At 43.5% G+C, this 16,157-nt stretch overlaps 1 protein-coding gene across 1 annotated transcript; it reads left to right on the top strand.

The window, feature by feature from the left end:
- Positions 1–268: 268 nt before the first annotated feature.
- Positions 269–14,900, top strand: LOC310635342 (uncharacterized protein). Its single transcript, XM_083354172.1, has 4 exons — positions 269–402; positions 4,055–4,803; positions 11,017–11,131; positions 13,677–14,900. The coding sequence occupies exons 1-4, from the start codon at positions 306–308 to the stop codon at positions 14,786–14,788; spliced, it is 2,073 nt and encodes a 690-aa protein (XP_083210298.1). The 5' UTR covers positions 269–305; the 3' UTR covers positions 14,789–14,900.
- The last annotated feature ends 1,257 nt before the right edge of the window (positions 14,901–16,157 follow it).

The following is a 16,157-nucleotide window of genomic DNA, read 5'->3' on the forward strand; positions in this document are numbered from 1 at the left end:
CCGTTTGGTCACGCGCGTGCGCGCTCCCTCCCCCCCCCTCGGGGCTTCGCTCGGCCGCCCCCCCCCCGGCGCGCGCGCGCGCGCCTGCGCCGGTTTCTCCCCCCTCCCCCCCCCCCTTTTTTTTTTTTTTTGCTCAAAAGGTTAAAGACACCGAGCTCTCCTGCCTAGAAAGGTCCAGATTTGTGGCGGGTGGGGGGGGGGGAAAGGAGTGGGAAGGGTCGTCGCCGCCTCCTCCTCCTCCTCCTCCTCCTCCTTCTTCCTGTCCTGGCTCGGCTCCTTCCTCTCGGTGAGAAACTGCCCTTTGTATGCTTCTCCATCCTGGGTGCCATGGAGAGGGTCACCCATTCCTGAAAGTTGGGATGCAGCGGCGGAAAGGCGCGATGCAAAGGCTGCAAAGGGAAGGTGAGCGCCGGCATCCACAGGAAGGGAAAGCCCGGGCTGGGGAGGCGGGAAAGCTTCCCGGTGGGGGGGGGGTGGAAAGAAGATCTGGCTGGGCACCATAGGACTTGCAGTCCGGCCAGCCGCTCCAGCAAGGCAGTGCTGCTGAATTGCTGGGCTGCAACCCTTGCACGCCGGAGTCCCATTGCACTAAAAGTTCCCGAATCAACGACGTGCAAAGATTTGGTGACGGATCTGCCTTTTTCTCCGGGGTAGGATTGATTTTGCTCCCTGGGACTGCGGTGTGATTTATTTTTTTTTTAAAGCCCCCCCCCCTCCCCGGAGAGAAAGTAAGAAACTATGATGCGGGATCCTTGATCAGGAAATAGGAAAAATAATAAAAAAACACCTTAGGTTCAATCCTGCCCTTGGCTGTTCAGAAGTAAGTTTTGCTAAGTTCCATAATGATTGAGGTTTAATGAGGTAAACAACCGTTTCCCATCTGCTCGGTAATTCGAGTTTGGTACACAGATTACTTAGCTATTAAAGGAGTGAAAAATGACGAGCAAAAACATTAAAATAGATAGGCAATGTATTTATTGTAAAGTGCAGAAAAGGTATTGTAAAGGCATGCAAAAGCTGCTATCCCAGAATATTTCTAAATCAGCCTTAGCTTTTAAGTTAGAATCCATCACTTTGTTCAAAACGTAAACTGGATCGGCATAAATGAATTGTAAAACGTGTATCCAGTATAACATTCAGAAGAAAGACAGCTGTAATTAAATTCAATAGTGAAAAGTGTCAGGAGTTTAGTTTTTAATCCACAACCTATCCAGTTAATTTTTCTCCAACCTATATGGAGATTCCCTACATTGCTTTTTAACAGTTTACACAACTATTTTTTTTGCAAACATCTCCAGACTTTTAAGAAACAAAAGAGCCAAAATGCCTGCAGCCAAACTGGTATAAATATTCCAAAATAATGCTCACCCTGTTGTAGAAATTGATAGATCCAAAATTCATTTTGAAAGAGAATTTTTTTTTGCAATTGCTTTGACGAAACAATCAGGAATGTAGAACATGGGTGTTTTAAACCATAAGCCTTGTTTTTCCTCTCTGTTATCCTTTTTTCTGGATTTTTTAAATTATGATGTCCAATGAAAAATCTTGGAAAGTTGCAAAATATTTTGGAAAATTTCAGTTGGCCTAATAAAAGCAGATATTACTGTCCTACAATATTCAGAATCCCTCACAATAGTCAGGTTTGTCAAAAACTGCCCTGAATAACTTAAGAGCTTCACTGATTCTCCACCTCTACAATAAAGGTATCCAGAGAATTTGAATTAACCAGGCTGCTTTTTGCTCCTTAAGTAGCAATTGGAGACCCCTGCTGAGCTATTCAAACCCATCCAATAGTGGAATAATAGATCCTAATCTACTTTTTATCCACCTTGGGCTACACTGATTATACAGTGATGGGAGATAAAGTGTAGGGTTTTTTTTCCTTGAGTTCTTCAGAAATCCAGGGCTTTTTTTCTCATAGTGAGTTCCGGCACCTTTTTTGGATGGAACCTTGTAGGGTAGGCAAGGCAGGTTGTATGACACGTGTGAGTTCAGGCACCTTTTTCTTTTACAAAAAAAGCACTGCAGAAATCTATTTCCATTTTTACTAGATCCTTAAGGCCCATCCATGTTGTAATAAGGCTGGGTTTTTGCAGCTCTGTCCCTCAGGTTACCTGTATCATACAACCACAGAACTAAATCAGAGCTAGTATGAAGATAGATTTAGTTTTAGCCCCAAACAGCTCTGGGATTCTAGGAGGCTACACAACCTGCTAGTGAGGCCAAGCAAATTGGGACAAGAGCATTAACGGCAGATTATTTTCTTCCTCCTGCTGCCAATGCAGAGATTGACCGGGAATGGCCCTGGAAAAACAGGATCACTGTAGTGTAGTACCTTTGTCTCCCATTTCCTTTTTTTCCAACAAACACAAACTCCATGGAAATGGAGCAGAACACCACGGGATGAAAGAAGTAGGTCTGGCAAGTTTGCTCCAGTTTTGTCTGCAGTGAGTATTAACCCCAGTCAGGCCCCCTGTAGATCTAGGACTGCAGTAAAAAAAAGCCAGAAGATACACTGTCCCATGTACTTCTGCGAGGAGCGTGTACTGCGAGGAGCAGCGTGTACGTGTAAAACTGCCCTGTTTGAGTGGGTTGTCTGACAGCTTAGGGCCAGCTCACAGTGGCAGCTATTTTCTCTGAGATAGTAACTGAGTTGGTTGGGCATATTATACAACTGTAATCTAGGAATTAAAGACCAGGGTGCCTTTCATCCCATTTTTGAATAAAAGAATTACTTTTCAGTGTCAGAAGAAAAAAAACACCTTGAAATCCTAGTTGTTCCTTCCTAAAAAATCAGTTTGGTGGTTGTGTTTGCAAGCATCTTTTTTGGCATTCTAAATTGAGGGGTGCAAAGTTGTTGTTGTTGTCCTGGCTAAAACACTAGGAGTAATACATGGGAATAGAACCTCTTACAGATTTCCAAGTAAGTTGGAATAGACTGTTTGATAAATCATTACTTGCCTTCTTTCCATCCCTCACTGGAGACACTAGTGCAGTGTTTCTCGACCTAGCAGACTTCAACTCCCAGAATTCCCTGGCCAACAAACTGGCTGGGGAATTATGGGAGTTGAAGTCTGCATGTCTGAAAATGGCCAAGATTGAGAAACACTACATTTGGGATTGGACCTGCTTGCAAAGGAGAATTATAGAGTTGGAAAAGTCTAATTCACTTCCTGAGCAGGGACCTGACTAAAAACTGATATAGATGGTGTCTAATATATATCTAAGGGACACGGTGGCTCAGTGGGTTAGGATGCTGAGCTTGTCGATCAGAAGGTCGGCAGTCTGGCGGGTCGAATCCTGAGTGCCGCGTAACAGAGTGAGCGCCTGTTACTCGTCCCAGCTTCTGCCAACCTAGCAGTTCGAAAGCACGCAAAAATGCAAGTAGAAAAATAGGGACCACTCCGGTGGGAAGGTAACAGCGTTCCGTGTGCCTTTGGCATCTAGTCATGCCGTCCACATGACCATGGAGACATCCTCGGACAAGCGCTGGCTCTTCGGCCTTGAAACGGAGATGAGCACCGGCCCCTAGAGTCGGAAACGACTAGCACGCATGTGCGGGGGAACCTTTACCTTATAATATATATCTAGCTGCTGAAGTACAAACAGAGGCCCAGCACTAAGCAGGTGAGAAAAAGCGTTGAAAGACTCCAGTGATTTTTCCCCCCTTCCATTTAGCAGAATAATGAATCTGAAACATTTATATTAAAATAAATATTTAGAACTTAGGATTCCTGTGGAATTTTGCCTTTTTCTCAACTGGCCACGAACTTGGCACTTTTTCTTCCTTGTGCAAAGGGATGGAAGCGAGCTGCATTCCCACAATCTTCTCACAATTCTCATAATATCCCATTGAGAAGATTCTGCCTCTCATATTCCTAATCTTACTTATTGCCTGAGGATAAAACTAGAGCCTTTGAGGTCAATCTGCCTGACATTAGCTGCTCCCTGAAGTATTTAGGTTATTTTAAAAGCCACATCAAGTACAACGTAGGGTTGGAATGTACAGTAGGCATCAAACAGCACTGATCATTAGCCAATTTTCTTTTTCCAGTTCAGATTGTCCAGCCAGCAACTAAGATGGCATCCTGTCACCTGTGGGGGCCAAAACCCCACGCAAACCAAGGGGAAAGAAACTCTCGTATTCTCTATGGGGAAACTGCAAAGAACATCCTGTCAGGGTCAGCTTTCCTGCAGAACAAACAGGGACTGGATGTAGGAGGCCTGCAAGAGAGCCAAAAAACTCAACAGCAGAAAGGATTGCCGATGGTGCCTTCTCTTTACTCTGTTTGGAGACCATCACGGTTGTTTGAGTCCGTCCCTGAGGAGGACATGATGGCGTTCAAGGCTTCATATCGGATGATGAAACAGCCCAACCAATTGACCAAGGAAGTGCGTACCCTGGGGAGGCCTATCTTGCAGGGCCTCAGCAGGGAACCACAGAAAGCCCCTGAGAATCTGACAAAATTGGGGCCTTCGAAAGAGCAGACCTTGACTGAGGCTGACAGTGACAGCTTGGAGATAAAACGCCAACATTTCCGGCATTTCTGCTACCAGGAAATTGAGGGCCCTCGAGCGGTCTTGAACGAACTCCAGGAGCTTTGTCGCCAGTGGCTTCTACCAGAGAGGCGCACCAAGGAACAAATTGTGGATCTGGTGATCCTGGAGCAGTTCCTGACCATCTTGCCACTGGAGATGCAGATCTGGGTCTGTAAAAGTAGTCCGGCCACCTGTTCTCAGGCCTTGGCCCTAGCAGAAAAGTTCCTCCGTCAGTTGCAAGAAACGGAGTCTTCTAAAGAAAAGGTAGGTCCGTGGTTCAAAGGCAGTCTACAACACTCTTCCATTGTCATGATTTTTGAGAAAGGAGTTCAAAATGTGGCCTTCTTGGAAGTCTACAAAATATAGCCAGGTATTCTTACTAGGGTGTATCATTTAGCAACCAAATGTGGTCCAAATTTTGCCAATTCTTGTGGCCCTTAATTTCTACATTTGAATGTCCATTGTCTGCATTGGCTCCAAAAAAGCCAAATGAATTTGAGGTTGCAGCAGTCGGAATATTGCTTCCAAATCACATGAATTAATATAATAGTTTCAATCTATTTTAATTATTTAATTTTATTTTATTAAATTTATATACCGCCCTTTCCTGAAGGACTCAGGGCGGTTTACAGGGTATTTAAAATCAAACAGTACAAAATACAAAAGTTAAAAAAACAATTAAAAAGATTAAATTATCCCTTAACTAAAAACCTCAGTTAAAAATTCTCAGCCTGGGCCGGAGAGCTCAAAGAGCCAGGTCTTCAGGTCCCGGCGAAGGTCAGGGGCGGTCCTAAGCTCCACGGGCATTAAGGAGGTGACATGTGTTGTCACTTATGTGTTGTTACAATACAGAAGCTCAGTCTGTAGTTTTTTTATTGATTTTCCAATATTACAATAGTATCTTTAAAAAGCAACGTGGTGTCTGAGTTACAATAATTCCATTTCGTACAAATACATATTATTACAAATCTCCAATTTGTTATAACCAGAATTTCCTCTTTTTTCCTTTGATACATATTATCTCTTATCTAAATAAACATACTTCTTATTTTTATCCATCAATTATTAAGTAGTTTTCTTACATTTATCAATACTTTAATATATTTTATATTTTAACATTCCATCTTTAAGACATCAAACCTTGTATATTTTTCCAGCTTTAATTTTGCATTAATATTAAAATTAAATGTTTGAAAGTTTCTCAGTTTTATATTTCTAGGTGACCTCCCTTCCCTTTACACAATTCTAATACCTGGTAATATAGATACACTTCTTATCTATTTCATTTCATATCAACAAGTTGATAAAACAATATAATCTTGTTTTCATTATAATTTCCACATATTAAAAATTAGCCAAAAATTTCTTCCATTTCAACATTTAATACATCCTTTCATCTTTCATATCACTACCTCTACATATATTAATTACATTATATCATTCTTAACATATACACATCTTAATCAATTTCATTTAAACAGCTCAGTATTTCAATTTAACAGTTAATATTCATACATCTGAGTTTTTTTTTAATTAGTATTTTAATCTACTCATCAAAACAATCTCTCATAATCCAAATACAATCCTGTCTATTTTAATATTCCGTTTCAGGCCTCTTAGATATGTCCATTTTTCTTCAGTCTTATTCTTGCTTTTTTCCTTTGCCATATGATTTTTCACTTCAAGGTCATCAAAGAATTCTTGTATTGTTATATCGTATTGAAGTGATTCTCCAATCTTCCTTTTTGAAGGGTTGAGGTAAAAACACCAAATCCTCTCATTATTTTCATCTCTTGATATAGTTGTCCTGGACTACATAGTTTTTCTTCCATTTATTTCTCATTTTTATCTTCAAATGTCTGTGCTTGTTGAGTAGTTAATTCTTCCATCAATGTATTTAATTGTTGAATTTTTTCTATTGTGTTCTGTCCCAATAAATTATTAGTTGTAGTCAGAATTTGAGTTTGCCTCTCCAAAACGCTTTCTGGTTTTTTTCCCAAAAGCTCTTATTTCATTGCCGACTGTAGACAGAAACTGATAAGTTTGGTAGGATATTTTCATTATAGCATAGATTTGTTTTTGCATTTCTTCCATGGTGGAGTCTCACATCTGGTGTTGAAGGCTAGTCTTACCTTATTTTTCTAGGGAGTCAGCCAAAGCAATTTCAATTGCAGTTTCAGGTTTGGCCACTGAGTGTACCCCAAGCGCTTACAGAGTTTCTTTTCTGTTTCTTTTAGGGAGGTATCTGTAAATCTCTTTCAATTATTTCTTCTATTTTGGAAGAACAGAGACAAATTTTCAAATAAGAGTAGGGGGTATGAAGTAGATAGTCAAAAGCTTTTAGTCCACGTTATAAAGTTCTAATTGAGATCAATTTGTTTTTTTCAAAAAAAATTTTAAAAACACCCCTGAAGGCTAGATCACTGCTCTCTTGAAGGGAGGATTGAAACTCCCCCCTCCCTCTCCACAGGGGGGAAAGTACTTAGCAGCTTATTTAGGTGAAAAGAAGAAGATTGGAATATCAGAGAAATAGGAATCTTACCAGTAGCTTCCACACTGCTTTAATGTTGCCTGGTGGTAAGTGTCACTTTGGCTGTCTGCAGCCTAGTAACCAGCCATGTTGTTACGGCCGGTCTTTCATCCGCCGGTTCGAAGGGAATGCACTAATGAGGGGGTTGTGGCTCCCCCGCGTTTCTGCAAAACCCCCTTCTTGCTGGTCCCCCCTCCAGGGTGACTGGCCCTTTTAGAGCTCCCCAGCAATGCGAAACTGGACGTGGAAGACGAGAGCCATCCTCCAGACGTCCATGTCGGGTGCATAGGCAAACCGGAAGCCCAGTGTGTGTGTTTTTTTTTATTTGCATACACTCTGGATTCAGTTTAGGCTCAAATGAGAGTAATTATATGAATGCAGGATACTTAATTGTGTGACTCAGCTACCAAGATTATCTCTGAAATTTCATTCAAAGAAACTGGAATTTGTTCAGAGAAAGGCATCCAATAAGGCTGATCAAAGTGAAAAAACAAGGAGAGAATAAGGGAACTGGGTATGTTCAACCTAAAGAAGAGAAGCCTTTGGGATGATGTGATGACAAAATTTTGATGTAATGAGCCTCCATTTAGAGACAGAAAAAAAATTCTGTGCAGTTATGCCACCTGTGCATTCTGTTGAGTTCCCCTGAAAGAACAAACAGATCTGGACAAAGCACTTAACATTTATGTTAACACTATGACATCTGTGATGGCTGACATGGATAGGCCAGGATCATACATCTCTGCAATATATTTTTTCATGCCTCTTTTTTTATGAACTGCATATAAATCTGGGCTGCGCCAATAGAAATGGCGACAAAGCATTGAGGACTGGATTTACCAGCATGTTTAGGGCAGGGCTTTTCAACCTTTTGCCCCATTATACCACTTTTAGGATATGGCAACATCCGAGTACCACCAGTCGCCTAGCAAGGTGTCAAGTTCTTGACACCCCCAACACAAAAAGAGAAAAAAGTGATGAAGTACAGGTAGTCCTCGACTTACAACTGTTCGCTTAGTGACTGTTCGAAGTTACAATGGCACTGAAAAAAGTGGCCCCAAGCCACAGCCGAGCAAGACGCCTGCCTGCCCGCCCGTCGGCGCTCTTCCTCCTGTCTGAGGTTTTCATTGTTGTGGGCATTTCTGTTGAGGATTGGCAGTGGGGGTGTTGTGGGGGGGCGTTTGGTTTTTATTCCCCGTCTGCTGGGTGGTTGCAGCAGGTTTTGGTCATTTCACATGATCATGGGACACTGTGACCGTCATAAATATGAATCAGTTGCCAAGCATCTGAATGTAAATCACAAGACTGGAGATGCTGCAACATTCCAGCTGATCGGTGCTTCTTCTGGGCTCAGCAGAAGCACCGGGATCAGCGCCGAGCTCCAACTGGAGCCTGGCGCTGATCCTAGCACTTCCACTGAGCCCTGACAGCCCTGAAGAAGCGTTGATCCTGGTGCTTCTGCTGAGCCCTGACAGCCCTGCAGCTCCAGCCGTCTCTCGCTCAGGCTTGTGCGGTGCTGCCACCAGTTCAGCTCATTCCCCTCCCCTGCTACCACTTCTCTAGGATGGTCGCGTACCACCTGGCAGGAGCCAATGTACCAGAGGTGGTACCCGTACTACTGGTTGAAAAGCCCTGGTTTAGGGCACTTCAAGCAGTATAAAGCAATTAGGTGTCACTCAACTACAATGTCAGGGCTGCCTCTGTTCAATCCCTAGGGAAGAAAACCCCTTGACTTCATAGATTTGAGAATACAGCAAAGTTTGAGCAAGGTGTGAAGAAAAATTGCCTGAAGAAAGAAGCTGAAGGCAACCCCAGAGCCCGCCCCTCCCAATAGCCAGGCAACCAGAGTTCAATCATCGGCCAGAAAGATGTTTTGTGAAAGTCTCTGGTCCTGGTGCACCATTCTTTCTTCGTACAGTCCGAAGCTTGGATGGTGGCCTTGAAAACGCTAAACAACCCAAGCTAGCCTCCCTGAAACCAGGCCTTCTCACCGCTTCTCAGGCGTTTCATTTCTACCTCCTGCACACTTCGCCTCCTAGATAGATATCCAATGCTCCACCCTGTACCGTTTCCAGGGCAGCTGGCAGCAAGCTTGAAAGAAAGTGAAGATGCAGGCTGACATACGATCAATGAACAGTCAAAACAGAAACAAGATGGGATGGGTCGTTCAATACAAAAACAGATACAAAAAGGTCCGTGTAACAATAGTCGATGCGAGGCTTGATCTGGCATAGTAGCTACTTTGGAAAATAAAGTACAGATTAAAATAATAACAATAATAATAATAATAATAATAATAATAATAATAATAATAATAATAATAATAATGTTGATTGATATCTCTGTACCAGGAGATGCCACAGTCGATGAAAAAGAACTGGTAAAAATTACAAAATACCGCGACATGGCCATCGAAACTGCCCGATTATGGATGAAACGTGTAACAGTGATACCCATTGTCATCGGGGCACTGGGAACTATGTCCAAAAACTTTGCAAAATACATCCAAGAAATTGCAGCTTCCTGCAATAACTCCAGCAAAGCTACAGAAAACTGCGCTTACTCGCTGGCTTACATTTTAAGGAGATACATGGTTGATACCTAGGATGCTGACAGCAGCCCGTGACAACCATTAGCGCCAGTCAATTAGAGTGTTCAGTTGACTGAGTTTGATGTTTAATGAATAAAAGATTAACAACAACAACAATAATAATAATAAAGTTGGAAGGGGCCTTGGTGGTCATCTAGTCCAACCCCTGCTCAGGCAGGAAACCCTATACCATTTCGGGCAAATGGCCGTCCAGTCTCTTCTTAAAAACTTCCAGTGTTGGAGCATTCACAGCTTCTGGAGGCAAGTTGTTCCACTGGTTAATTGTTCTAACTGTCAGGAAGTTTCTCCTTAGTTCTACGTTGCTTCTCTCCTTGGTTAGTTTCCATCCGTTGCTTCTTGTCCTGCTCTCAGGCGCTTTGGAGAACAGCTTGACTCCCTCTTCTTTGTGGCAGCCCCTGAGATATTGGAAGACTGCTATCATGTCCCCCCTCGTCCTTCTCTTCGTTAAGCTATACGTACCCAATTCCAGCAACCGTTCCTTATATGTTTTAGCCTCCAGTCCCCTGATCATCTTCCTCGACCTACAACCATTTGTTTAGCAACTGTTCAAATTTAGTGGTGAAAAATAAAGGACTCCATTCACTCATTCAGTTCCTATAGCTGCCCAACTCAACCAGGTGACTCTGGGTGACTTACAACCATCCCAGTGTTCCTGCTTTCACATGATAAAAAAAAAACAGGCTCTTGGCAACTAGCAAGAATTTATGAAATTTATGAAATCCTGGGGTCACAAGATAGCCATTTGCGACCTTCCCAGGCGTTTCTGACAAGTGAAGCCAATGGGGAAAGCCAGATTCACTTAATAAATGTAGCAAAAATAAAAAAGGTCATAAAATTGGGCACAACTCATTTAACGACCACATTGCTTAGCAACTGAAGTTCTTCTGGTCCTAACTGTGGTCATAAACTGAGGACTACCTGTAGAAAATTGACAAAAAAGAGTATCTGCTTCAGGTTATTCTCTGAGGAGTTGGGAAAGAAGCCTGCTTGTGACAAAAGTCCATTGGAATAAAACGGAGGTCTCCAAACTTGGCAAGTTAAAGACCTGTAGACTTTTAATGGGAATTCTAGGGAATTCTGGGAGTTGAAGTCCACAAGTCTTGAAAGTTGCTAGGTTTGGAGACCCCTGGACCAAAGGAATTGGAGATAAGTAGGGGGAAACCGAGTTATATGATCTTTCACCTCCTCCACCCCCCCCCAAAATAATAAATAAATCCAAAGATTGATTCTTGATTCTCTTCTTCCAAACAAACCTGCTTAGCTTAGGGTTGCTGACTTCATATCAAACCCTTCCGCCTTGGCTAATCAGATACACGTGGTGTCTTTTGTTCTTCAGGTGCCTGGACTTCTAGAGGAGGAATTGGTGAATTCCCCCACCTCTGAACATAATCCCTCAGACAGCGTGGAAAGCTGTATCTCCATAGATGATGAGGAAGAGGAAGCCATTTTGGGTAAGACTGAAGCTCTGTATTCATCAACGTTCTCTTTGAATTGAATTGAATTGATTAAAATTTATATGCCGCCCTTCTCCCTAAGGACCCAGGGCGGCTCACAACAATAAAAAGTTAAAAAAAAACATAAAATACAAAATTTTAAAAAGAATTAAACAATAAATGTAATACATACATAACAATTAACCCAATAAAACCAAATTTAGAACTATAGTCAGTCCAGGCCCGATTGTTGGAACATCCATGTCTTCAGGTCACGGCGGAAGGACCGAAGGTCAGGGGCCATCCGCAGCTCCGGAGGCAACTCATTCCAGAGGGTCGGCACGCCCACACAGAAGGCTCTCCCCCTGGGGGTCACCATTGCTTAGCTGACGGAACCCCGAGGAGGCCGACTCTGTGGGAGCGAACCGGGCGATGGGAGGTTGACAATGGCAGCAGGTGGTTTCTCTTCAAGAAACCTGATCCACGAAAGGCAAAGGGAGGGCTGACCTGCATAGACCTTAATTAATATCCAGAATTTGCCACTATAGTTTTGGGGTAACCATGCCTGCTCAATCTCTGTGCATTTGTTGAGATCTCTTTTGCTCAGTAGTGAAAATCAATATTTAGAGCCAATCAGCTTTTTTCCTTTGGCTCCAAGATCACCACAAACGGGGACTGCAGCCAAGAAATTAAAAGACGCTCCTGGGAAGGAAAGCCATGGCAAATCTAGACAGCACACTAAAAAGCACAGAGACATCACCCTGTCAACAAAAGTGCGTATAGTCAAGGCTATGGTCTTCCCAGTTGCAATGTATGGCACTGAAAGTTGGACCATAAGAAAGGCCGAGCGCCAAAGAATTGAGGCCTTTGAACTCTGGTGCTGGAGAAGACTCCTGCGAGTCCCTTGGACTGCAAGGCGATCAAACCGGTCAGTCCTAGAGGAGATCAACCCTGAGTGCTCTTTAGAAGGCCAGATCCTGAAGCTGAAACTCAAATACTTTGGCCACCTAATGAGAAGGAAGGACTCACTGGAGAAGAGCCTAATGCTGGGAAAGGTTGAGGGCAATAGAAGAAGGGGACGACAGAGAATGAGGTGGCTGGATGGAGTCACTGAAGCAGTAGCCGTGAGCTTAAATGGACTCCAGAAGATGGTAGAGGACAGGAAGGCCTGGAGGAACGTTGTCCATGGGGTCGCGATGGTTCTGACACGACTTCCCAACTAACAACAACAGCTTTTGAATATTTGGAGATTAGTCTGATCTGTTCTGATGAAATAATTCAGAGAAAAGCAATGGAACAAAAGATATTTTTTTTTCTTCTCTGGAATTATACCCACACCAACAAACTGGGTTTGTTTCCCCTGGCAGAAACTGGCTCAGGACTTTCGTGATGTGGGAGTTGCTGTGTGCACGCACATATATATTGCTTTTCTTCAAGAGCTCTCATGGCATCACCCACAATATACAGTCCGATATACCATCTTCCTCAGCCTTCTGTCCTTCAGATGCTTTGATGGGCGAATAGTTATAGCCAGCATGCCAGATGCATCTATATAAGACAATGGAGTAGAGAAAGGAGGGCATTCATTTTCAGAGCAAAAAATAACCAGCATAACAAAGGTATCGGCTAGCTTGAGAGGGCCTTTAACATTTACAGCTATACTCCCTACCCATCTCAAAATATTCAGCAGGAAAATTCTTAACCATATAGATTGCAAGTAGTGAACAGGAAAAATAATAATAAAGTTGTGGGGAAATTATAGAACATGGGGGGGGGGAATTGGAAATGGGATGTCTTGGAAATTCTGGGTGGCTGAAATGGCAGAGCAGCTTTTTCCAACCTTAGCCATTTTAAGATGTGCGGACTTCAACTCCCAGAGTATCACAGCCCAGCAATGCACAATGTGGAAGCAATAACCGTTTCATATAAAAACATCACAACAAATATTAGAAAAAATGTTTGCAACCTTTACCATAACATACAGAAGGAGCTTATAGCAACACGGTATTTCGATAACGCAGTTTAGACCATCATGTTTAATAAACCACATTTACTAACATTAAAAAAAGGGTGAGGCGGGGTTCACATATTTTTAAAATTATTAAAGTTTTAAAAACATTAACTGCTCTCTGGCAAGTTACTCCAATGACTTAAAAAAAATGAAAAATGCAATCATTGCAATGCATAAATCATGATTTAAACTTTGACTAGGTAACCTTTTTGCCGTTTTAGCTTCTGAAGACTGGATTTTTCAACCCTCCTGAATCTTTTTAGGAGTTGGAAGACTTTTAGTAAAGTAGATTGTGGGGGCTTAACTGTGAATATTAAGAATATTTTGGTATATTTTTAGCTCCGGATATGGCAGGAAGTCAGTCTCGGGAACCTCCAGAAACTTGGGTGGATCTCCTTCACATGGCCGGGGGTTTTTCATGTTACTGTTTAGCTTGGGGTGAAGGAAGATCCTTTGACCTGTCCAGCAAGTTCAGTTTGACCACGAGGAAGGAATCTAGCCAATGAATGACCCCTTCATGGTTTTTCATGATCGTGTGCTTCCTTCTTTCAGAACCTAAGGAGCCTGCACAGGACAGCCAGAAGCAAAACACCCTTCTGCTAGGAATATCGGAGCCAATGGAATGGGGTATCCCCTTAGAAAAAATCACAGGAAAGTTGCTGTCCAATCCTGAGCTAGAAGAGATTCACGGGGGCCGCCAGATGCACTACCCAGGGAAAAGTATGAAGCAGGATCGCCGTTTGGGTGAAAATAAGAGGAGCTGTCAAGAGGTCAGTCAGAAGAAGAAAAAGAAGACGACGACAACCACCAAGGCCGTTGCTGAAAACGGCCTCTGTCCAAGCCTGGGTTTCCTTAAGAATCGGAAGGTACAGACGGAGAAGGTGCAGCGATGCAACCCTTGCGAGGAAAGGTTGTCTAAAAAATCAAGCTCAGGGACGCCAGAGAAAATCGGTGCTGGAGAGCAGCCGTCTAAAGGCTGGCCGCGGGGGAGTGACCTGCCCAAGCGTAACGCCACCCTGACACGAGACGAAGAGGGACCCGAAAACCAAGAGGCAGTCTGTAAGTGTAAGGCTAAGAGGAAAAGCCCTGAGAGCCGACGCTTGCCTCAGCCCAGCTCTGCTCACTTGGGAGCGCTGCCCAAGGGGGAAAAGCCAGCTAAAAGCACCGCCTGCCGGGAGAGGCTCTCCTGGGAATCTCCTTTTCTGAGTCTTGAAAAAACTGATCCGGGAGGAAAACCGCACCAGTGCTTTGAGTGCGGCAAGAGTTTTAGCCAGAAAGGCAACCTCAACATCCACAAGAAATCCCACACGGGGGAGAAGCCGTACCCCTGCTTGGAGTGTGGGAAGCGCTTCGTGACGAACTCTCGGCTGCTGACCCACAAACGGGTGCACACGGGCGAGAAGCCGTACAACTGTTCCTACTGCGGCAACAACTTCAGCCAGCTGGCGCACCTAGTTCAGCACCAGCGGAGGCACACTGGGGAGAAGCCGTACAGCTGCCCCTACTGTGGGAAGAGCTTCAGCGTCAAAGCCAACCTGATCACCCACCAGCGCACCCACACGGGCGAGAAGCCGTACGAGTGCCCCGAGTGCCCCAAGAGTTTCGTTTCCAGTTCCGATCTTAAAAAACATAAAAAGGTGCACACTGGACAGATGTGTACATGAGTAGGCCTAAGAATCATCACCCTCATGCTCCCATTTATAGTAGGTGGAGACCCCCTTGAGTATTTTTAGTGCACTGTGAAGATTAAAATAATAAAGGCTCCTTTTTTAAAAAAAAAAAGAGGTCGATCAAGCTTGTGCAGCTTACATTTTTGCTCTTCTCTCTCCTCCAAGCTGTGTGTGTGTTGATCCTGCTCTATTTTTTTTTCTTCCTATCTTGGACTATTTCTGCGAAAGGATGCCTTTAATGCATAATTAACTGGATTTTTTCTGCCGTTAAGATGCAGAATAGCCATTAGTGCAGGCAGCTTTAAAGGCAGCTGCACAAATGATGCCAGGGTGGGGGTGGGACGTCTAGCTATCAATGGCTGCTTGGTGGCTCTTTGTTATTTTTAGAATTACTAGCAGCCACTTTTAAACACCAGTTGTTGGGGAACCCCAAAAGGAAAGATTTATGCTCCCTCTGTTCATGCCGGTGAGTTTCCAGATTGGCCACTGCATGATACAGAATGTTGAGCTAGGCCCCTGATTTATTATTTTTAAAACATATTTCTAGCCTGCAAAGACTCTTGACTGCTTACATAGCAATAAATTTACATTAGGTTTATTTATCTAGTCCAGAAAATCACATTTCCATGGCTAACCTGGCTAATTGCTGGGAATTTGGGGGGGGGGGACCTGGGATTCACACGTCAACCAGTTACCTAAGTTGAGAATCATTAATTTACATTAGTGTTTCCTAACCGTGCAACTTGGAAGATGTGCAGATTTTAGCTGCCAATTTCCATGCTAGCTGGGGAATTCTGGGAGCTGAAATCCACACATCACATTATCACAGTTGAGAAATACTGGTTTACACAAAGCACTTCCTTCAAGTGCCCTTGAAGGTGGTGCTAGACTGCAGAGTTCCCATCAGCCATGCCAAGCTTTGAATAGGCAGGTTGGGAGTGCATCTGGCCAGGCCCATCCTGGCAGCCATTTTGGGAGAACACCTACAAGATTTCAAAACAGTGTTTGCCTGCTTCTAATCTGGCGCTCAACCTGTTTTCAGAAGCAAAGAGAGCAAAAGAATTGAGAGATTTCTTTCCTAAACCCAGAGTGGGGGGGGGGCATCACAAGCACTTGCTCCTGCCTTCTGGATCAAAAGAAGAAAAACTCCCAACTCTTTTAACTGTAAAAAAAAAAAATCTTTCCCCAGGGCTTTTACCTTCGTGATCCACTAAATCCCAAACGGTATTATAGCCAAGCGCCTACTGCGCAAGATAAAAAAGTGTTTTGCAAATCCAGAAAGTTGGCTTGGAGTTCATTGTACTAATTCCTTGTGTGCCCAATCACGCCTGGCCAGTAAAAGAATTCTGTGGTTTTATTCCAA

Source organism: Vipera ursinii, assembly GCF_947247035.1.
Source record: "Vipera ursinii genome assembly, chromosome: 2".
Taxonomy (NCBI): Eukaryota; Metazoa; Chordata; class Lepidosauria; order Squamata; family Viperidae; genus Vipera; species Vipera ursinii.

Bases quoted from the DNA above. Each gene is read 5' to 3' on its own strand.
- LOC310635342 (XM_083354172.1), top strand. From the start codon at position 306: ATGCTTCTCCATCCTGGGTGCCATGGAGAGGGTCACCCATTCCTGAAA. The intron at 4,804-11,016 runs GTAGGTCCGTGG...TTTGTTCTTCAG, and splicing joins CGGAGTCTTCTAAAGAAAAG to GTGCCTGGACTTCTAGAGGA. The intron at 11,132-13,676 runs GTAAGACTGAAG...TCCTTCTTTCAG, and splicing joins GGAAGAGGAAGCCATTTTGG to AACCTAAGGAGCCTGCACAG.